Source organism: Leptinotarsa decemlineata, unplaced genomic scaffold (assembly GCF_025532065.1).
Source record: "Leptinotarsa decemlineata unplaced genomic scaffold, Ldec_3_MD MMD2_tig00078422_RagTag_RagTag, whole genome shotgun sequence".
Lineage (NCBI taxonomy): Eukaryota > Metazoa > Arthropoda > Insecta > Coleoptera > Chrysomelidae > Leptinotarsa > Leptinotarsa decemlineata.
Genome location: NW_027412747.1, coordinates 17,156,733 through 17,181,267, shown reverse-complemented (window position 1 = coordinate 17,181,267; position 24,535 = coordinate 17,156,733). Strand labels below are relative to the sequence as shown.

Genomic DNA, 24,535 nt, shown 5'->3' with positions numbered 1-24,535 from the left:
ATCCACAGACCTGTCATTGCTAGGTTTCATGCCCGAACGAAAGTGGACAGTCAATTTCGATCGAACTTTAAGCATGAAAAATCCGTTATCAGATCAGGAACACACGAAAAGCAGTTTTCCGTACAGTGGGCATTGAAACATTTATGACACAAATACAAGTTTTTCTTCAGTCACTGTTGCTTTGGTTTAAATCTATGTGGCCGTCTGTCTAGCTATACGTCCGTCTGCCTTTTGATCGAACTTCATAAAACTTGGAATTAAATGATACTTTACGTTTAACAGGTGAATTTGAAAAAATCAGGAAACTAGAAAAAAATTGAATTGAACTTGTCGATACCTAATGATAATCCATGTAAAAACATACCCAGTATATTGTATAAGTGAGTACGAAAAAAAACTTTTCCAAACTCAAAAATATTTTTATATATCTATGGATTCAACCAATACATTATGTCTGGTTTTAGTAGCAGAGTCATTAATAGGGCTATCTGCTCCTTTTTTATCCTGTGTATAATTTCAGCTCCTGGTTACTCTTTGATCTGGTATCACTTCAAGATATTCACCACCTCCGACAACTGTACCTTTCCACCCCGGACTTTAGGAAGTCATATTTCCTCATTCATATCCTTTTGTGAAATGTTACTATTTGCCTTGGATGAGCCTCTGTTGAGTCTTTTTTTCCTCTACTGCTCTTGAGCCGACTTGTCCATTTCTTCCAAATCTCCGAAAAAACTGCCGCCTCAAGGGCTCATTTTACGTTTCTCCGCATTCACTAATCTTATATATTCTGAAGATCTGACTAATATTCGAACATTATACTTTCATAGTTTATGTATATACATATTCAAAAACAAAATATTTCATTTTTATCTTCCCATAGTTTTATATTAATAGAAGTACAACAAACGAATTGCTACCCACTCCAAAATTCAATAAAAATATTTGTCATCGCTTTTCAACTTACACACAACCTAAAATTTGCAATATTCTACCCCCAAGGACAAAACGTATTGAAAATATAAAACCTTCTCTATAGAATCAAAAAAATAATCTTCGAAAATTACTTTGAATTTATCAAAATATTAGAACACCAATAGATACACTGCCAATAAATTGTTTCCTAACTATCTGTACCCAACGGTAAGTTTATATTAATTAGTATTTCTTTATAGCATAACACAAGATGCTATTTTATACACAATCTTTACTTCATGTACTGCAATTACTGTCTTTATATCTGTCTCTTCGTTGGTGTTTTATTCATATTTTCTGTATTTTATTTATCAATTAAATTTTCATGACACCCATGCCAATAATCTTCTTCCCTGTACTAGTTTGTACTAGATGCCCTTGCTGGGTATGTCTCATTCTTCTCGGCATAATTTGGGTTATCTATGAATTGTTTTTGTTCTGGTTCCTTCTGAATGGACGGCGTCCAGTGAATAGCCCAGTAATTGTTCTGGGCCAATACCTGCTTAGTGGAAACAGTCCTTCCATTCTTCTCTCAGATAGTCCTTTTATCAAGGTTCCCCTTCTGGTATTCCCAGTTATATTTTCCAGTAATGTTTATGTAATCTGATAGACCCACTTCCCAATCTGATTCCATACCACAGCTGGTTCTGGTACACGGGGTTCAGGTACCTGAGTATCCCGACACCCAGTATAGTGTGATTCTTTTCCTGTTCGTCAGTTTTCTCAGTTTTCTCAGTTTTTCTCAAAATTCCGTGGCTAGTCTTAATGTCACTTCTGGGTTCAGCAGTTTCCCAAACTCATTTTATTCACGCGATGAAATGGAATAATAATAATGAGGAGACCTTGGCTTATCAAAGCGCCTGACCTTCGCTTTTCTCAGGTCGAGTGGGCTGAAATCGGAAACTGAAGGGTTCATCATGGCTTGCCAGGATGGTGTCTTCAACACCTTAGTCTACCGCAGTCGCGTGATGGGTATAGAGGTTCCTGACACAAGGTGCAGGGCCTGCCGCGAGGCGCCGGAGACCCTAATGCACTTGCTATCAGCATGTCCAGCATATGCGGTCTCGGCCTATATCCATCGACATAACGCGGCCCTGAGAGTGCTATATTATCTTCTACGGCACTCTTACGGTATTGACGAGACACCGGTGTTGCCCTACGCTCCGGCGGATATTGAATCCGTTGTGGGGAACGAAAAGTGCCGAATATATTGGAACTATTCGTTCCCTATCCTCAGGCTCATACAAGCTAATAAGCCTGATGTGGTCCTTCTCGACCATCAGAGCAAAACGATATTTGTCGTGGAGTTTTCAGCTCCTGGCGAGACGAATATCGTCAGAAAAGAGGAGGAAAAACGGATAAATTATAGAGATTTTCTCTTCGAACTCCGCAGACTTTATCCAGATAACTCTGTCAAGATGGTTGTTCTGATTATTGGAGTCCTTGGTGGTATGATGTCCTCTCTACTCTCGAATCTTAAAATCATACCGGCTTGCCGCAATAAGGCAGAAATCTTAGCCGCACAGATGCAGAAGGCTGTGATTCTTGGCTCACTGCGCTTGCTCAGGGCACATGATTCTCGGACCCAATGATCGCTTACCCCACGGTGTGAGGAGTGGTCATTGGTTGATAATGCTGGCGCGCCCTCCCGAATGTATCGGGGCTTCGAGGGACAGGGCCTGACCAGCGCACACTACGGTGGAAAAAATGCTTTATTGTCCAAAGAAAAGTTCTTATTGACAAAGGTTTGGTGAACATTTTGAGGAAGAGAAAACATAGTCAAGTGCATGAAATCAGAATAAATCAGAAATCAGATAAAAATATCTAGAGTCCTACCATGAAAATAAAAATTTTGAAAGTGAAACAGGTTAAGGAAATTGGTGAAAACCGAAAAAACACAAGGAATCTGCTCATATATCTGCTTTTGATAGACAACGAATGTACACACATCGGAAAAGTCTAGGGATATTTTTAAAAATGGCAATACTTTTTTTTTAGATCGCTTTAGGGAAAAAAAGTTGACGGGTGATTATTGAACGAATGTAACTTACAACAAAATTTATTAAATGGTCAAAAATACTGAGTGCGCATATAAGCAAAACTAAAAAAAAATATGGCTCTTCTTTGGCACCCCGAAAAAAAATCATAATACAAAAAAAAAGGAATCAGTACAAAGTACGGCCTCCACGCTGGTTTATTGCGGCCCTACATCTATCGTGCATCGACAAAATGAGATTGTCAATGTCTTGTTGAGGTACATTTGCCCATTCAGCGATTAAAAGCTCTCTCAATTGAAACGTTGTGTGAATGTTCCCCATATGCGGAGTAATTCTTCGTTGAAGCATGTCCCACACATGCTCGATGGGATTCAGGTCCGATGATTGTGCTGGCCATGGCAATACAGTTGCCAACCTTCGTTGGTGAGCCAGTCAGTCACTAGACGCGCGACATGTGGACGAGCATTATCGTGCATTAGGTGGAAGTTTTCACCAACAGCACCAGCAAACGGATGATAGGTAGAAGAATGGTGTCGAGGTACTGTCGAGCTGTGAGAGAGCGATTTGGAAAAACGAGATCGGTTCTGCCGCCGATCATGATTCCGCCCCATAGCATTACTGTACCACCTCTGTATGTGTGGACTTCCTGGACGTGTCTCACACGTTCATTATTTCCAGGTCGTCTCCACAGTCTTACTCGACGATAATCTGGATGAAATCCAAATCTGGATTCGTCTGTAAACAAAACTGTGGCCCAATCATTTGCATCCCAGTTTTGATGTTCCTGACACCACTCTAATCGTCTACCGCGATTGCCTCTCGACAAAGGTGGACATCTAAGTGGCCTTCTGTTGTGGAGATTTGCTTCATGCAGTCGATTTCTGACAGTATCACGACCAATGGTTACCAGGTGCGTCTGCTGCAACACGTTAACCAACTCAGGTGCTGTGATTGTCGGTTGTCTTCTTGCGATTAAGACCAAAAATCGGTCTTGAACTGCAGTTGTAGCGCGTCCTCGCCCTGTATGTTGTTCGGCTGGACTGCCAGTTTCACGGAAACGCCGCCACAATCGACTGATAACACTTTGGGAGACCCCCAAACGAAGAGCTACATCATTTTGTCGCATGCCACCTTGCAGAAGCCCTGGTAAGTGATGGCGTTCCATGTTAAAGTACAATATTTCCAGTTTAATTGCTGAGCAAGAACTGCATAGAATGTACAAACTCGACACTTTCAGATTATTCATTTTAGCCGAAAAACTACAGTTTGTAAAAAACTTGATAAAAGATTAGTTACCGTTTTTGCAGGCTTTGTTCAACCCATAGAAATCTACAGGGTGGTCGAGTGTACCAATTTAATCGAAATTAAACGACCTCATGCATTTATTTTTATGATTTTTAGTATGTTATAAAAATATCCCTAGACTTTTCCGATCTGTGTATTTCAATTAATTGTATGGAAATGGATCGTTCCTGGTTTTTCTTGATTTTTGGACAACATCCTATATGTGTATCATGTTGACTACTGAATGTGTCATCTCAACATTTTATTCTTTTGTCGTTTGTCAAAAGGAATAGACATATTTGCGAAAGAGGCGTTTGCGATTACAATATTTTCAGTAAAAATGAGAAATAAAACTTTCTATGTTTCTTTACCACTTTCATTTGTAACTGCAGTTTCGTCCTATATGGACATTTTCGAATTGTTTGGAAATATCCTTATAGGACGAAACTGCAGTAACATCAGTTACAAATGAAAGTGGTGAAAAACATAGAAAGCCGTATTTGAAAAGCTCTGTATTGAAATTCATTTTTTTCAATCGTTCATTTTAATCACAGGCAAAATTTAAAAATACGACAAATTACTGACTTTTCAAAAGTGTATATTGCGCAGTAACTTTTCGGGATAATCTTTTCAGCTTGGCCTTTGGTACATCTGAGAACAGATTCTCTCTTGATCCATATTCATTGATTTTTTGGTTTGTGGAAGGTTATAAACCAAAAAAACTTCAAGGAACATTGATTACTTCATTGACTACAATAAATAATGTCACTTATAGAACACACCTTGTCAATGAAAAAGGTTCCCATCTTTACTCTGTTTTGTTGATGGAACTTTCGACCTCTAAAAGTTTTAGGTCAGTTCAGAACATTACAGAGTATTCGAAAGTATTCCACAACATTTCAGAACATACTGGAACTTTATGGAATGTTGGTAAACATTCGGAAATAGTCTGGAATGTTCTTCGATCAGACAGATAGACTCGGCGGCAAAATAATAGAAATAACCATCTGGGAACCAACTGTAACGTTAGAAAATATTGGAAAAAATTGGAATCACACATACTGGAATAATTTTTTTGTTGATCATGAGTAACAATTATTTTTCGTAACCTCAAATGACATGAACGCCGTCAATAAAAACTTTTTCACAACTGAAGTATCAACTAAATCAGTTTCAGGTCAATTTGTGGCATTATCTTCCTATACAGTGTATAGTTTACTAATATATTATGCTTGTCCTTGAAAGTTCATTCTGTTCGAAATGAATTTTCTTTGTTGTCTCATGAATGTATTTATACTTCACTGAATTATTGTTTATGTTTGTACTACAAATGGTTAAAATAGTTTATTTACGATCACTCACCGACACAGTTGTACTTGCTCGACAAATATATCAGAGAAATATTTATATGTATCGGTTTTTACCAGAAGCGATATAGCAGGTGATCAATTGTAAACAATACATTCGTTTCTTTTGAGTTATTCAAAAAAGATTTAGTCGAGTTTATCAAATTCCGTGATTAACATTCTTTGGATTACATTTCCAATAATTATAAAACATTCTTTTTTCGAATAAAATAGATATAGACCTTCACTGTCTGAAGATATCAACAGGAACGAATTCCATCAAGGATGAAATCCAAAAATAATATTGCAACGAAAATAATCAGGAAAATGACCCTAACACTGAAAAAGATGTTGAAAATGAATTTGTAAAGGTCGAAGATGATTAGAACCGTAGTTTCATTCTGAAAATTCTGGAAATAACTTCCACATGAATATTTTCCAGAGTGTTTTGACCCACGATTGTTTTATCGTGAGTATGAATGCTCAATGCACACAAGAATTAAAATAACTCTTGTGAGAAGATAGGATAAGAAAAATAACTAGCTAGATGTACTGTAGACAAGACAGGATTTAATTCTAACTGTACTGTTACAAGGTTTGAAACGTAATGAATGAATTTTACGAAATAGCAATATTCCACATCGGTAGGTATTTTAGAGAAGGGGTTTCAGATTGGTGTTTGGAGGGATAAACAAAGGTTTGGATTAACATAGGTAGGAGAGATCATAATAGCGGGTGATTCCCAAGATAAGGGATACGAGGAATAATTAAGGAATTAAAAATGTACGGGTTGCTTGAGAAAAGATATTTGGAAATATTGAATTTTATGAGATTCAGTGAGATTTTGTGAGATTTTGAGACCGAACACAAAATAACCACTCCTGCAAAGTGATCGAGAGAGTCAACAACATAGGGGGATCCTGCGATAGCCCTTCTGTCTGTTTAAAATCTGTTTTTCCGTTAACCAGCTGTCGCACCCCTACGAACGACAACCCTCAGAAGTCGAAACTTGTGCGAGCTAAGGATTAACGAGGTCTTACCTTTTAACGTGTGATTCCTAACACATATTAAAAGTATATTATCTTTCCAGCCTGCCTTCGCAAGGGTGATGGAACATACATGCCTACATTTTTTCTTTCATAGGGTCACACAAGCTTGTCCGTGATGAAAGTTTCCGCTTTTCCTGACATGCTTGCTCTCGAAGATGTACAGTCTGTGTCACTCTCCAGCAAGTTCTACGACAGTTTTTTGAATATATAGCTCTCAGAAAGACAGACAAACAGATATACGAGGATAATTCAAAAAATAAGGCGAACTTTTATTTTTCTCTAAAAATATTTATTTATTAATCAGTTTCAACTTTGTGCCAGCGATATTTTCTAATTCACGAAGCAATTCTGGTATGTCCTTGAGCTCAGCGATTCGGTTTTTCTCTTCTCAATCGTCGCAAAACGCCGTCCTTTCATGGGTCTCTTCAATCTTGGGGGTCAGGGGGCCAAATCGAGTGAATACGGTGGCTGATGCAAGATTACGGTGTTGCAATGACGAATGAGCAGGTGCATTATCGTGATGCAAAAGAGATGAATTATTTTTCACAATACCGGACGTTTTCTTTATATTGCTTCTCGCAAGCGGCGCATAACTTCAAGATAATACTCCTTATTGACCGTACGACCATGTGGTAAAGATTCCTGATGCTCTACGCCACGGTAATCGAACAAAACAGCGAGTCAAACTTTGACATTTGATCGATTTCAGCGTGATTTTTTGGTCCTGGCTCTCATAGTCTCATCCAATCGGACGATTGGAGTCTGGTTTCGATATCATAACCACATACCTTCCAGAACTATTCTTTCTGAAGGCAGATACTAATGGAAATTCCATCGATTGCTGACAACTCATTTTTTTTTATAATTCCCTGTGACTCACCATTCTGAATATCAGATATCAAACCAATAAGCTATCAGAAATTTTAGAACCATCAGAAATTGTAAACGAGAATTGGTTTTTGAAAGTCTACAAAAATATTGAAAAAAATTAACGATAAGCAAAAATATGTCTAAATGATGGAAGAATGTCTATAAATGTTGCATTTGTTTCAGTTTTGGGAAGTAATATCCGCAGAGCATGGTATTGACCCAAGTGGAATATACAACGGAGATAGTGATCTGCAATTAGAACGAATTAATGTATATTACAATGAAGCTTCAGGTGGGTACACATTTTTTTTTTGCATTATACATAAAGCCAATTGATGTTTCATCCCTATCGCCTTTGATGACGTCTATCGCAGTAGTAGACGAAACGTCAGGCATGAAGACCTGATTCACTAATTTTATTTCTGGGATTTTTTTTCAACTGTTATTAATTTTCAATTTTTACAATCATGCTATATTTTTCTGTTTTTATTATTTTTTAAATTTCAAGATCATTGTTTGGTCCTAAGTTCCTATAAATATGTACCGTGCCTATTTGTTCTATTGTTGAACAGATTTTTCCTTTTCAGAGCGTTGTTGGGGTGTCCTTGAATTTCTGTTTATGTATAATAATACTTACATGGCTCAAAAATAGATTCGACATAGAAATAACATTAAAGAATACACAGATAGAGAAAAAGTAGAAAGAAAAGAAAACCTATACTACTTTCCTTACTCTCATCATCACTTAAAAACCAACACGTCGAATATATAAACATACATAAAAAACACAAAGGAAGGAATACACAAGAAGAAGCATTTGCAAATGATGTAACGATAATCTCAAAACTATGAAATGAAAATTGAAAGAAAGAGGTATGGAACTGAATTAAAAAAAGGTTATGTTGAAGCGATAAACAAAAATAATTGAAATCAAGTTCATAACAGTAAATATGAACAGGCTTGAAAACGTCTCAATAGAGTTAAAATATGTGGAAGAAAAATCGTACTAAAAGTAAATGAAATATTGAAAATACGAGGAATGACAGGACCAAAATATTCAGATAATTTGGTCGAAAAAATGAGAAAGTAAACGAACATTATAACCCCAAGACGATTGTGAATACGAATAATCATACGAACATATTGTTAAATCCATTTATTGTTTCATTTTCATTATAGATCATAACATTTTGTTTTTTCTACAAATGAGCGTTCCTATATTTTTGAATTTCATACTTTTTGTTTTATATAGTTTCGCCTCATCTCAACTCTTTTTTTTTCTGATTTTGATATCATTTTTTACAACTTATTCATCGAAATATATCGATCCCATTTTTTTAAAGTATTTTTAATATTCATTCAGTTTTTGCTCTATTTTTTCCACAAAGTTCAAATGTCTTAGATACCTATCTTGATGAAACTACTTTATGCAATGAATGATACATTGATCTGCCATTTCAAAGGGTGTCTTCTTAATTAAGTACATCTGGCTTGAGCATCCAAAAAGTATCATCACTCAGGCAGAGGAAGTGTCTACGAGACCTGATAATCCTATATAATAATAATAATAATAATAAATCGTCTTTATTCATCTTTGAACACACATGTGAAGAGAACGATGATAGGTATTCAACAAAGATAAAGTGGCGAAGTGTCACCCGAGGGTTTTCAACTTAACCGTATTACATAACAATTCTTTCAGGGAAAGAAAGTTTTTGGCTTTCTACTACTCCATCTTGATACAAAGAAAGGAAGGAAGTAATCAATTTTAAAATAAGTAAATCTATACATGGATGTGTAGATAATGCAAAGAAGTAACTTTTAGACACAAACTGAAAGAAAGTCCTCCTGAAACAGCTACTTTCATATAAACATTGAATTACACGAAAGAAAAAAATTCCTTCGAAACAAATACGTTTATATGAACACTGAATTATACAGAAGATACTTTTCTTTACTCAGTTTGTATTCCAAACGTTCGTTATGGGATAAAATCAAATATCATTCACAGGAGTTCTACTTTAAATGAATGGTAACAAATTGCACTTACATGGAACATTGGTATACATCGATGTTTCGCAGTAAGACACTTGCCTTAAGGCTCTTCAGTACCAAATTGGATAACATTATATACACAAATTCATTCATGAGTTATGATTTTTGATTCAATTCAAATAAGATTCCTCTTAGCTGGGATTGAATCTAATATGTGAATGAATGTCATAATATGTGAATGAAATAAGTAGATCAAACTTATTCCGTGACATTAAAAATCGTAATTCATGAGTGAATTGTGTGTATTTTCTATAATAATATCCAATTTGGTACTGAAGAGCCTTGAGGCAAGTGTCTTACGGGCGAAACATCGATGTATACCAGTGAGGATGACAGTATTCCATGTATCTTCTATATAATTCAGTGTTCATATAAAAGTATTTGTTTCGAAGGAATTTTTTTCTTTCGTGTAATTCAATGTTAATATGAAAGTAGCTGTTTCAGAAGGGCTTTCTTCCAGTTTGTGCCTGAAAGTTACTACTTTGCATGATCTACACATCCACGTATAGATTTACTTATTTTCAAATTGATTACTTCCTTCCTTCCTTTGGAAGATTCCCAGATCTTTTTTTGTATCAAAAACTTTCTTTCCCAAAAATAAATCACTCCTGAAAATATAACCTCCTCAATTCAAATCCTTTCAGCTTCGTAGATTAGGTTAGTTTTAGACACTTCGAAGACTAGGTTACGTTACAAGTTAAATTTTCATAAATGGGGAGTCCCAAGTCTGTATCAAATTTAAGGAAAAATAGTTTAAGAAAATGAATGGATTATATGTACATGTGTACACAATTGAGAATATTTGTATCCGAACTATAGACAGGTTCCTGTACGCAACTAAGATACAGTATTCAAAAGAAAGCAGAGTTAGGTAAATGGTTCCAAATCAACGGACAGATCAGTTCTGATGGAAATATGATAGAACTGACTGACTGATACTTGATAAAAATCCATTATAACGTATTCAAAAAACACACTTTAGGACTCTTCCACACGGGAAGTTTCACGTCCCTCGCTCCTATAAGGGAGCGTTTATCATTACTACCTACCGCTCATTCACACCGGAAGCACAGTATAGCCTTTTACTGTGCCGGAAGCCTTTTTAATGCCTGGCTCAGTAAGATATGCAGGAGGTTGCATATCGAATTAGGGTGAAAGTAACCAGGTTCAATTCAATGCCACAAAAACCCAGGCATCGGTTTTACTTCAAGAAGAGAAATGTCTCCGAACCGGATATTATAATGTCAGATCAGAATATTCCGCTTTCTGCTTCGATAAGTTTGTTGGGGGTCAAGTTGGACACCAATATTCCTGGAACACTGTTCCGAACCAGAAAACTGTACACACCTCAGCAACTTTTGATGCTTCATAAAGCTCAGATCAGACCTTCTTTGGAGTATTGTTCTCATGTATGGAGCTCTGCCGTCAAACATACCCTAAAGTTGCTGGATTCCATCCAGAAAAGAACCATCCGCTTAGAGACGCGAACATCACGTGCAACCTTGATAGCCTGGAACATTGAAAAAAGGTTGGAGATTTGTCTCTCTTCTATAGATACATCCACGGGAGCTGTTCAAGGAACCTCAAGTACACCTGGAACTTCACTGTTCAAGAACTCTTTCATCTGGAAATCTGCGTTTATGTGGAATAAACTCCCTGAGAACGTTTTTCCAAATGGATTTAATCTCCAGCGATTCAAATCCAATTAGAATCGCTACTTTGGCACAGGACCGCTCTTAGAGCGCCTCAAGGATGTTTCTGTAGTGCTTGTGTTTAGTCCTTAAAAAAACCTATACTTCTTTTCCTGTTTCTATTGTAGACCGACTCGGCTCTACAAGGAAACTGATATACCCTGGGTGTTGCTAAAGATTCTCTGGGGTCCTTAGTTACCCCTAGACATTGTCTGAAAATTCAGCTATGGTCAGATTCTGTTTGATACCGCAGTAGTAGACGAAATGTTGAGCATAAAAATCTGCAGACCACAGCCAAAAACTGGGAAAATAGCTTTTACACAGTTATCTCCGGTCGTGGAAGTTTGGTAAGTGGAATATTTGAAAATCCAACCAGTATTCCATTCGTTCGAAAATTCTATACAGCACGTTTGTGGTAAACATCCTGTAAATATGTACTAATTAGTTGTACAGATTAATCCGATAGTTACGTATTTATATCGTGAAGTAGTGGAAATAATTACGGATCCGAGTGTTTTCCATTCCAGTTCACTTCAACTTACTCGAATAATATTGTTGAATCATAAAAAATTATTCCAAATGAGTGTAACGACCTAAAACATTTAATCATGTAATGAGTCACCGCCTTAAGCCATTAATTTCCTGTCTTTAATTCGACGGTTTTCGTGAACGACATACTCTGCATTTTAAACCTTTTTATCGGGATTAACAGCGAGACGAGTCAGCGGTTTGATGTATTTTAAAGAATCCTTGATAAAGCTGTCCTACTAATAGAGATATCAGATCCAATTTGGAACCAATTTAATCGCATCAACTTTAGACTACTCGAATTAGAGTTTAACTACATGAATGATTGAAAAATTAGGTGGTTTATTGTCGACCATTGCTTAATTGATTGTCACAAAACAATAATCGTTTATTACTTCTACATAGGTTGTTGAAAAGTTTCCGTCAATCGGAAACTTGAGAACTTATAAATTTGCCCATTCTATGAATCGGTGAAAATTTTACCTAACGTCTCACAAATCCTCTAGCTCATTTCAGTCATAAGATATCTATTATGTAACCCTGCGTAAATAAGCCACTGATGATTTGAAACGGGAAAAATATATCAATCAATACATTCAATAAACGTGTAATTGATCGTGATGCCACGTTTACATGGCATCGTTAGGAGATTTCTAACAACCGATGTTACTGTTAACGAACATCAACGTCATCGAACATCATTAAACCCCTTATAAAAAGGGTTTTCTTTACAAAACCAAATTTAGTATTTCATTACTTCGGACTTCCATTGTCTAATATTATATAAAATAATTTGAAATTCCTAAAAGAACAAATAGAAATTGAAAATTGAAAAGAATAGCTGAAAATTACAATTATATTAAGCAAAAAAAACCCTGAAATGAAATTACAGTGAAATAAAATACAAGTAAAAAAAATTGAACAATTAAACAAAAAAATAAAAATAAAAAATATCAAGATATTCCAAGCCAAGTTACTTCACGACGTTTCGGTTGTTAGTATCCACAATCGTCTTCGAGTGATGACTGGACTAATTTTTCACGTATAGTCAGTGGGCATACTTGAAGACTGGCTATAAATCAAATCATCTAAAAGAACAATTCGTTCAGGCCAGCCTCAACACCCTACACAGTAGGTTAATGGACTGACACCTATCAGAAAACAACTACTCCCCTGGCTAATACCACGAAGGGCGTTGGATTATATCCGACAGGTGTCAGTGCAGGATTCTTCACTGAAGTTATTCCTGCATATGCTGTTGGCGATACAACTGCCGCAATAGATTTTCAATTATTGGAACACACTTGCAGACCGGTTTCGGGCTGTTTGGCCACTCGTCAGTGCAAGGTAGTGTATATCATCAACATAAAGTCGATGATTTCCGATAATTGAAAATCGAATTCCGTCAGAGTATCATTCCTCGAACTAAGCTGAAGACTACAACAAACAACAGGTTTGTCGTCGCTCCATCTGCCTGTGAACGAGGTAACCAACTGCATATCCAAATTTGCCCAATTCCTCGTAAAAGGAAAGAAATCTTTCACGTATAGTCAGTGGGCATACTTGAAGACTGGCTATGAATCAAATCATCTAAAAGAACAATTCGTTCAGGCCATCCTCAACACCCTACACAGTAGGTTAATGGACTGACACCTATCAGAAAACAACTACTCCCCTGGCTAATACCACGAAGGGCGTTGGATTATATGCGGCAGTTGTATCGCTAACAGCATATGCAGGAATAACTTCAGTGAAGAATCCTGCACTGACACCTGACGGATATAATCCAACGCCCTTCGTGGTATTAGCCAGGGGAGTAGTTGTTTTCTGATAGGTGTCAGTCCATTAACCTACTGTGTAGGGTGTTGAGGCTGGCCTGAACGAATTGTTCTTTTAGATGATTTGACTGGACTAATTCCTCCGAGAGATGACTATTTATGGGTCATTCAAGTAATTTTACCTATCTTCTCTTTCCTCTTTCCACTTCACCGGTTTCGCGATGACCGTTTGGTGGGAGTTGGACATTTTTCGCTTGGTTATGGGTTTCCATATGTTGCGTATCTCTACGCTAGCTTGGCTGAATACATTATTGGCCCAGTTTTCTTCGTGTGTATGCTCTCAGCTTGGGACCACTCTATGTTATGTTGATGGGTCTTGGAGTAGCAGTCCGCATCTGGTGGCCTGGATTTTTTGAGGCTGCTACGGATATGTTTCCGGTTCTGAAGCAAGTTCAGATGTTGTACTTGGACCCAATTCTTCTTATCCTTTCCGATAATTCTCTGATATGAGGATGTGGAAGTTCAAGCACTGCTTGTGACGGCTTCAATTCCTTGCGGGCCTCTTGTTGTCACCATCGCATTGGAGTAGCCATTCCGTTGAAGATCATTTTTGATGATGTCTAGTTCCTTCTCGAGACCTTCCTTCGTATTACAGAGCCCTAAAGCACGGTCTATTAGAGTCTTGATGATGGTTCAGATACTGTCCCGTGTGAGTTGGTTTTCGGTATACAGATGTTTCCCACTTAGTTTCGGTCCTCTTCGCCAATACGTCTAAGGATGGCAATTCGTTCTTCATTGTGAAAGTGATGGAAGGTCTCACGCTATTGATTTGTTTCTGGAAGGCGTCTAGTTCAGTATTTCCATGGTTCCTTATTATGTAGGTGTCAACATATCTCAACCAGAATTGGGGCTTCTTGTGAGCTTCTTTAATGGCCAGAATTTCATACCACTCCATATATATGTTGGCTATAACTGGTGAAAGTGGTGATCCCAATGGCATTCCCTCATCTTGTGTAAAAAATTCGTCCTTTAGTTGGAAATAAAAGATTCGTACACAACATCCTCTTAAGGAAGTACTCCTCTTGACGTATCAACTTAAACTGTTGCTGATACGTCAAGAAAAGTACTTCAACCACGTACTGATGATGACTGCTGCAGTTGCAATTGAAACGTTTAGAGATTGTAACCAAACACGACCACGGCAAAACCCGGCAACCAACCAAAACATTGTAGAATTTTGTTGCTAAGACACTGGATATTTTGATGATACAGTTAAAGTTCTTTGATTTTCAACTATTTCACTATCAAGATTGTCATTTGAGGAATATTTGCTGGTGCTACTTCTAATAGGCGTGGGTATAAAAATTTCCATCCGCTTTTCTGTAATAATAAGATTTTTCACTGATTTTTGTAATTCATTGGCTAGAGTGAAGAATAATTCACATCAACCTTGGAAGAAGGCATCTTTTCTCTCCCACTTGTGCTGGTTAAGTTGTTTAACTTTGTTATATATTCTCAAATAGCTTCACGTATGTACCATTTTCTTCAAGCTGTAACTTTATAATCTCCTAAGAATGCTATTGCAATCTAGAATACCCGTGTGAGGTACGTTCACGTTTTGTAATCCTTCCTTCAATTGCAGATTTCTATCGTACATCGATCTTTATCTTCTCTGTTGTCATATCTGTAGGGATGTGTGATGATTACAGAGTGTGTGCTGCTCTTTTAACAAATTTCTTTGGATTATCGGTACTCGTTCTGTCTGTGTTATAAGTTTTCTGCGTGTTTTATTGCAGAGTATTAGAGTACCTGTAGTATTGGGTTTCAGAATAGCTTGTATTGAGTAATCAAATCTATTCTGTGTTGTGTGTTCTGTGTTGTGTTCAACTATAATAATGTTTTCATTAGGTTTCATTGGGTTATTCATTTAAACCGGAAAGTTTAGATAATTCTTTGGATTTTGCATTTTGCATTGGAAAGCGGGTTGGAATTGGTGTACTGTCTAGGGCTACGCCACTGAAGGCGTCGTCCTTGGTCATCGTAGATGCATGTATCTGTGAATTCGTTGTTTGTATACTGAAGTTTTCTCTCTCTGGTGTCTTATCTTTTAGATTTTTTTTGGGGGGTTTTCAATTCTCAGTTTGAATCCTCGATTATTTTTTGTTTTTTATTTAGATGGTTTAGTTCCATTTCAGCCTTTATGGTTTCCGGTGTAAACTTTGCATGGGCATCACTGATATAGACAATCGTCAAAACAATGGTCCCAGAAAGAAAGCATTCCTGTCATCCAGCTATCCATTTTATAAGAGAAATAAGCTGAACCGTGTGACAGTTCGTATGCTGAATTTACGAATAGCAAGTCAAATGTATTTTGTTGACAACGATGGAGGTAAGAAATGGGTTATTTGTAGTTAGATGATGTCGGAGCACTGTTTGTTGGATGTTGAAAGTTCAAAAATGGTCTGATGATTTTTTTATCCCTCCATTTCCCTTCCATTAGCCTTAGGAACTTTTTTAACATACGGCATGGAAACGGGTCATTCAACTATCAATTTTTTTTCAGTGGCATCCAGAATCGATGGAGGAAAATATGTCCCAAGAGCCATCCTCTTGGATTTGGAACCAGGCACCATGGACGCAGTTCGATCCGGAGTCTATGGAAAGCTCTTCCGACCCGACAACTTCGTCTTCGGCCAATCAGGAGCAGGAAACAACTGGGCCAAAGGCCATTACACCGAAGGAGCGGAACTAGTGGACGCTGTACTAGATGTCGTACGAAAAGAAGCCGAAAATTGTGACTGCCTGCAAGGGTTCCAGCTCACACACTCCCTTGGAGGTGGTACCGGTTCCGGCATGGGTACCCTCCTGATCTCTAAGATTCGCGAGGAGTACCCTGATAGGATAATGAACACCTACTCCGTGATGCCCAGTCCAAAAGTATCAGACACTGTTGTAGAACCTTACAACGCAACTTTATCCGTACACCAACTTGTAGAAAATACTGACGAAACCTACTGCATCGACAATGAAGCCCTCTATGATATTTGCTTCAGAACTCTGAAGGTCCCAAACCCCAGCTACGGCGATTTGAACCATCTGGTGTCCCTCACCATGTCTGGTGTCACCACCTGCCTCAGGTTCCCCGGTCAGCTCAACGCTGATCTCCGAAAACTGGCTGTGAATATGGTTCCCTTCCCGCGTCTTCACTTCTTTATGCCTGGTTTCGCTCCTCTTACGTCACGAGGTAACCAGCAGTACAGGGCGTTAACTGTTCCCGAACTTACACAGCAAATGTTCGACTCGAAGAATATGATGGCCGCCTGTGATCCTAGACATGGAAGGTATCTTACTGTTGCTGCCGTATTCAGAGGTAATTTTTCAATTTAATCAATGAAATTGGCCGATATTTGCCGATGTTTCGCTGTACTTTAGCTTCTTCAGGCATGTTTAATACATATTGAACACACCTGAAGATGCTATTGCACATTGTAACGCATATTGCAATTTTTGAAGCTATTCAATGAATTTCTCACAATATGGTCGACCTAATTACGTTATTCAGTTTGTCCATTTTCATTGCATGAACTTAAAAACCTCATAATTAACATTTGGGTTGGTCATGATCATGTCGGTCGGTAGCCGGGCGGTTCAACGTGGATGTTTTGTTCACTCAGTCAATCGGTCGAAGTTGGAGTCGATGGTTCAAGCTGCAGGCTGAATATACTGTTGTTGTATACTGAAAAATTAAATTAAATTTTATATTTTGGGATTTTTCGGTAATATTCGATTATATTTTTTTGGGAAAGAAAGTTTTTGGCTTTCTACTACTCCATCTGATACAAAAACTTTCTTTCCCAAAAAATTAATCTCTTCTAAAAATATAACCCTTTCAAATCAAATTCGATTATAATTGTGTGAATTATTCCCTTTCAAATTACGGCCCTGGAAATTGGTTAACTGAGTTGAATAAAAACATAATAGCAACTTTCACGTCTCCCTTTCGTATCGTGGAGTTTTTCGAGATTTTTTTTTCATATTTAGGTACCTATTCATATTTTTTCCATTGTTCTGAAGGTTTTCTACAATGAACTTCGAATAAAAAAACCTTTTATGATTATCTGAAACATATCTACATAAAAAATATATTATATACGTTTTAATAAGCAGAAAAAGAAATAATGGCAATAATAACTTCCGAAACGAACGCTAGAATTGTTATGAAAATTGAAATGAAGTAATTTATATACACAAACAAATTAATGACGCAATAAATGTTCGAATTGGAGTCCTTCGATTTCGAGACATTTTTGAATTCGGTTTTTCATATTATGTATTGTCTTCAATACACTTATTTGCTGCATTGTTGTGAAATCATTCAAAATCCCCATTCTCAAGTCTTTCACATTTTCTATCTCTCTGTCAGCGTAAATCCTATTTTTCAATGTCCCCCATGTAAAACAGTCCAAAATAGTAAGATCTGGTGATCTTGCAGGCCATCTGATTGGCTCATTATTTGTCTCGAAAAGGAAGGACTCCAATTCGATAATTTATTGCGCCAATAATTTTTTTGTGTATATAAATTATTTCATTTCAATTTTCATTACAATCATATTGTTCGTTTCCGATATTATAATTGCTATCATTTCTTTTTCTGCTCATCAAAACACATATAATATTCTGTTGTTGTAGATATGTTTCAGATAATCATAAAAGGTTTTCTTATTCCAAGTTCATTATAGAAAACGCTCAGAGCAATGGAAAAAATATGAATAGGTACCTAAAAATGAAAAAAAAAACTCTCTATGAACTCTACCCTACATAGGGAGACGTGAAAGTTGCTATTGTGTTTTCATTTAACTCATTCTATCAATTTTCAGGGCCGTAATTTAAACGGGAATAATTCACCCAATTATAATCAAATATTACCTAACCTCTCCGAAATATAAAATGAAAATTTAATTTCTCAGTACGAAGTGAACGTCTACGATCCAAAAACTATAACAAAAAATACAGGTCCGTATTTAAAAATTCGAAGATAGGGTGGCCCAAGTCAGATAACACCCTGTATAAAAGATTTATGAACATATTGAGATAGTCCACATCAAGTGCCAATGGCAAAATGTGGATAGATTTTCAATATGTATGCGAATAAAGAAGATATAGACAAAAAATAATTTGGGATTTTTTGTTTTTTTCTGTATATCTCCAGAACCAAATGAGCTACATTCGATTTTTTTACATCATTGAATAGGTCTCTAAAATACGCAACTTTGCCATAATTTCACCGACACTCTCTCTCTTATCGTTTACGAGATCCCCATGTACAGAAACGAATTTGAATAGCCCTGTATATATTTTTACAAGTGGAAAAGGAAGAAAAACAGTTAATGTTTGCGTTAAATCAGATATTCTTCCTCTTTTTCAACCCGGACTATAGTCCGCGTTGAACCGCGTCTGTTCGACGTTTCGGATTCTGCTTTGAAGCCATTTTCAAGAACCAATGATGATGGAGAAGAAACGATGAAATTTTATAATAGTAACAAGATGCATACTGAACACAATTGTTTGCATGTTTTTTAATTGAAGAGTTTTTTCGGTTTCAGTTCTTTTATACTATACAAATAGTACACAACTGATAAAATGGGCATTTCATATCTCACACCGAAAACATTTTATTTTGAAACTATAAATTTCGACATCAACTCAGGAATGTTTCGCAATATTCAATTTTTGAATATTGGATGTTGAAAAATGTGATATAAAAGAATTTTACAAAAAAGTCAATGAAGTGCTTATGAATTTTGTGATAATAACCCAAAATCGTTACAATGTGGTTTTTCCTGTTGATAAATTTCATGAATGAAATTGTGGTTGTTAGGACCAGCAGCCAAATTGTTTCATTTTCTCTAATTTATCGACTTATATGGAATTCATTGATCCCAACTGTCTATTGGAAGTGTTCAAATGTACGTGGGCTGTTGAAAAAATATGCTGATATTTCAAATTTTTCAAATTTCGCGGGCTACGTATGTAGCGATTTTCAAATTTATTCATGTAGTCCAGGCAGCTTGTGTTTTTTTGCGAAAAGTTTTGCAAGAATTTTGAAAATTGGTTTCAAATAGTATTTTGGGCTGCTGAACACGAATCTGAGGTTAGCCAACCAAATTTTTCACGGGAAATGTTTTTTTGCAAAAATCGTGAAAAAATTCGGCTTAGTTTTGGGTTTTTGCAAATAACTCGAAAACGACGCAATTGGTGGAGAAAGGTCAGCCATACAAAAAGATAGAGAATAACATATCCTACATTTTATGTTTATGAAGTTTTTTCCTACGGTCAACCGTTAAGCCACGGGAGAATGCCAAAATTGGGGGAAAACCCCAAAATTCCTAAAATCGGAATTTTTGGCGATTTGACGCGGGAAACGTCTTTGTATATATATATATATATATATATATATATATATATATATATATATATATATATGTATATATATAAATATATATATATATATATATATATATATATATATATATATGTATATATATAAATATATATATATATATATATATATATATATATATATATATATATATATATATGTATATATATATACATGTAGGTTCACATAATATTTATAAAAGAGGGGGTGAAAAACAGAAAACTGCAAAAATCGGAATTTTGGTGGTTTGACGCGAAAGTCGTCAACCCTATCCAGCCAACGTAATTATTTGACGTTGAAACACACTCGTACGTATGTGTACTTCTGTAAATTATAGTCATACATAAATAAATATATGTAAAAGTATTTAAAAAAAAAATAAAAAAGTGAGTATAAAGGAAAAAAGTTCAATTCGGTTTCAAATAATATATTGATTACAAAAACATGAAATCGTTTACATGTACGAAATGAAATTTGTGTATATTAGTAGTGAAATGAACGCTAAAATTGTCATCATCGTCATTATTCAATCTTCGAATTCTTCTTCTAACGGGATAGTGAGGACTGTGAGAACTCTAGAAAGTTTAGAAAGTTGTGACTGTAAAAATACTGTTTCTCTGCAATCCTCAAATTATCGTACCTTCGATTTTCTTACGTCCTCAACCTTTCCGAGAGCCGTTCACTAGGATTCGGATCATCTTCATCTGTAAAAGAAAAAAATTAAAGCATAGAATCAGTGGAGGGAGTTGAATTTCAATAACGGATTGAGTAGTATTAAGGTATTGCAAGCATTTACCTTTTGAGTTTTCTCCTTGTGGAATGTCCACCTGCAACTAATCGTTCATCTCAGTCTCGGCTTCCTCCTCGTTCTGCTCCTCCTCTAGCACCGTTTCAGTGTTATTGCAGGTGCCCTCACAATTTACGCATAAGGAGGAGCAGGATAGACCTGCCTTCCTGTACCCACAATTTCGCTGGCAATTTGTGGTACACCTGCACGAAATCAGCTTCAGAAGCGCAGGTGGAGCTAGGGGAGCAAGCGTGATCACTGGCTCTAAGCCTGAGATCGCTTTTTTCCAAACCCACACCAAGCTAGTGCTGAACCTGGTGGTAGATCCTGAAAGAGTGATAAGAATCAAGAATTTTTCTACAAGACAACTTAGTGTGAGTTTAACGAATCATTCCTTAAATATTGCATTTTCGTGTTAAATAGCCGAAAATCCCGATTTTTTGAGTTTTGGGGGTTTTCCCTCACGTTTAGCGTTCTCCCATGACTTAATGGTTGACCGTAGAAAAAAACTTCAATGACATAAAATGTAGTAAATTTTATCTTCTTTCTTTTTCTATGGTGAACTTCCTACACAAAATGCGTAGTTTTCGAGTTATTCGCAAAAAACTAAAACAAAATCGAATTTTTTCACAATTTTTGCAAAAAATTGGAAACCTAACCTGAAATTCCATCGGAAAACGAATCCACATGTTCACAGAAATGATATGAAATCGAGAAAGGGTAATGCAGTCAAGCTGCTGGAAAATAATTCCATGAAAATCAAAAAATAAATAGATAAGTACAATTCTGATCATTCCCATACTGATTGCAATCTGAGAGCCACCGGTAGACAGCTGTTTCAGCCTATCGGGCATCGTCAGTACCGGTGGCTCTTAGATTGAAATCAATATGGAACTGATCCGTTTGGAACTTATTAAAAGTGCAGGTTCCAACCTATCAATCTGTCTAACCCATTATCAAATCTATGCAGCCTTCATTTGTTCACTAAACAGTCTGAAGGTTTGATATTTGCATATCATATTCCAATAGCAAAATTATTACTCACGACGTTAATGACTATGACCCATTCAGAAAACAATGCATTTCCTCTGCCAAGTTTGGCACTGTCTACAACGAAACAAAGATTGAATTTTTCTTGAACGTATTCATTGTTATAGTAACAAAAGGAATTAATTAGCCTTTTACCTATCATGGTTATGTGAAATCGTGCTTCCTTCGTTGTTTTTCTGTTTGAGGTAATTGATTTATCGAGTGAAACATGAATATATCGATTATTTATTCGATTTGGAAAATTATCTTCGTCTTTCAATTCTGTCTACATGACTCAAATTCAATATTTCATATTTATGAAAAATTTCGATGTATTTGAATACTTGTAGTATTATTGAAAGTAGTTGTTTCGAAGATGCTTTTTCTTCCAATTTGTATCTGAAAAAATCTGTGCAAGATTGACACATTTTTGCAAAGTGTTTATTCTAGTTCTATCTTTTTTGGGGTTTCCCACATTTTTTATTTGAAGCTGAAAGCCAAAACGTTTTTCCAAAAACCAATCTCTCTAAAAATGTTTGGTTTCTTCAAAATTTAAACAAAATTCTTATTGAGCTTGAATCAAAGTCTCTATCAATCCATAAGTTTCCCCGTATTTTAGTCATTCATTTTAAAAGATTATTTATAACAGAAAGATTAAGAGGCAAGTTAATTGTTGTCATCGAATTTCCTCTAGATGCATTAGATATGAACAATTATGCAGCAGACAATGTGACTCGTTGTCGTTATAATCTACATGCACTTTCGAATCACAGTGGGTCTACTGACATTATTCAGAATTCTGCAGATATCTTTATACTGGCTCGTGAAACGAATGAAATGATTCACACGTGTCTCCAATTTCACCAAAACTGGAGATGCATACATCCCCTTTTATGAAAAGGAGGAAACGAGTTCGCACCTTTGAACGTTTTGAAATGTGTCAAGATGGAGAAGTAGAAGGCCAAAAATTTATCTCTCCTAAAAATATACGCTTTAAATTTATTCATATAATGTTCTATACCTTTGTTTAATTGATTCCTTTTCATTCAGAAAGAATTCTTTTGAATAAATTGTATTTCAAAGATCACGATCTGGAAGTCGAAATACATCAGTTGATGAATCATGTGGCAGAACATAAATGGTGTTGGCTTATTATCATTTTCAATTAACTTGTTGTTAGATCATTAAAGTCGGATAAAGAATACTTTATCATATATTTGCGGTTTATGAAACAATCGCACTTCCTCTGTGTTTCTTAAAATTCAAATGACGTTGGCTTCTAGATATGACCGTTTGATCAATGAATACAGTTTGAAAGATCCATTCTGAATGAGGTATTTCATAATAACACTAAAAATTCATAAAAAGCATTTCCCTTAATTTTTAGGGGGAGTATTTTCACATCTTTTTGCTACCTCCTCCCCATAACTACCCAAATGTCAAACATCTCAAATGGGAATAATAGACTTTTCATGGACGAAATACAAGCTCTAAGAGCGGTGCCTGTGCGAAAGTAGTGATTCAGATTGGATTTGAATCGCTGGAGATTGAATCCATTTGGAAAAACCTTCTCAGGAATTTTATTCTTCATAAACGCAGTTCTCCAGATGAAAGAGTTCCTAAACAGTGACGTTCGAGGTGTACTGAGTTGAACCTCAGAGAGACTCTTGGAGAATTATAAACCAAGAAAGGAACTCGAATATCCAAAATAAAATAATGTCCCGTTTCTTGTAAAAATTTTGCTCTTTATTTCTCTACAGTAGCGGATCTTCTGATTGAACAAATTTCTTCCTGTGACAGGATTCATCCTTGCTTCTTGAGGTCTGTACCATCCCCAGAGGCGACCTTCTTTTTAGAACCCGTTTCCGTATCTGAAGTAATTGAGGCTATTCGTTCAGTTGAAAATTCATCAAGTGTCGATATCTATGATTTAAATTCTCGTGTTTTGAAAGAAATTGCTGAGTTTATTGTGGTTCCACTCACATCCCTCATAAATTTGTGTTTCAGTACTGGAGTATTTCTGGAATCATTAAAAATCGCCAGGGTAATTGCCATTTTAAAAAAGGAGACCCCCCGATCCAGGGCAATTATCGACCGATATCATTAATTTCGATTATTGGGAAAGTTTTTGAAATCTTGATTAAAAATCGCTTGATAGTTTTCTTTGAAAAATACCCCCTTATACACAAATTCCAGTTCGGATTCAGAAAAAATCGAAGCACACTTGATGCAGTTTACACTGTGGTAAAAAATGTAGTCCAGAGTTTTGAAGAAGGTACTTATACTTCAATCACCTAAGTAGATCTCAGCAAGGCCTTTGACTGCGTTTCCCATGATTTACTGATAAAAAAGCTGGATCACTATGGTATAAGAGGGCTACCACTGAAACTATTGAAATCTTACCTAACGGACAGATATATATGCTTCTCAGATGGCACAAGACGTTCCCAAGTGGAAAAAATTAATCATGGCGTTCTGCAAGGGTCGGTTTTAGGGCCCCTTCTTTTTATCATCTATATAAATGATCTTTTCTATCAATGTTTGCCTAATAAAATAGTTATCTATGCTGATGACGCTACCATACTTAACACCGACCGTGTTCTACACAATCTCACAAATATAGAGGATGAGGTATTAGACTCAGCTGAACACTGGTATTCTGATAACATGCTGACTCTGAATATAGATAAAACGTAGAAATTAAACTTCT

The 24,535-nt window shown here is 36.3% G+C and overlaps 1 protein-coding gene across 2 annotated transcripts in view; it reads left to right on the top strand.

Moving 5' to 3' along the window:
* LOC111511236 (tubulin beta-3 chain) overlaps positions 1-24,535 on the top strand; it is a 77,655-nt gene that overhangs the window by 40,772 nt on the left and 12,348 nt on the right. The window contains exons 2-3 of one of the 2 annotated variants that reach the window (XM_074186459.1): positions 7,702-7,810; positions 16,134-16,940. In XM_074186459.1, the coding sequence (XP_074042560.1) occupies positions 7,702-7,810; positions 16,134-16,940 (916 nt within the window). Of the gene's footprint in view, positions 1-7,701; positions 7,811-15,748; positions 15,960-16,133; positions 16,941-24,535 lie in introns of those variants that run through there. The other variant, XM_023167248.2, reaches the window with a different exon arrangement.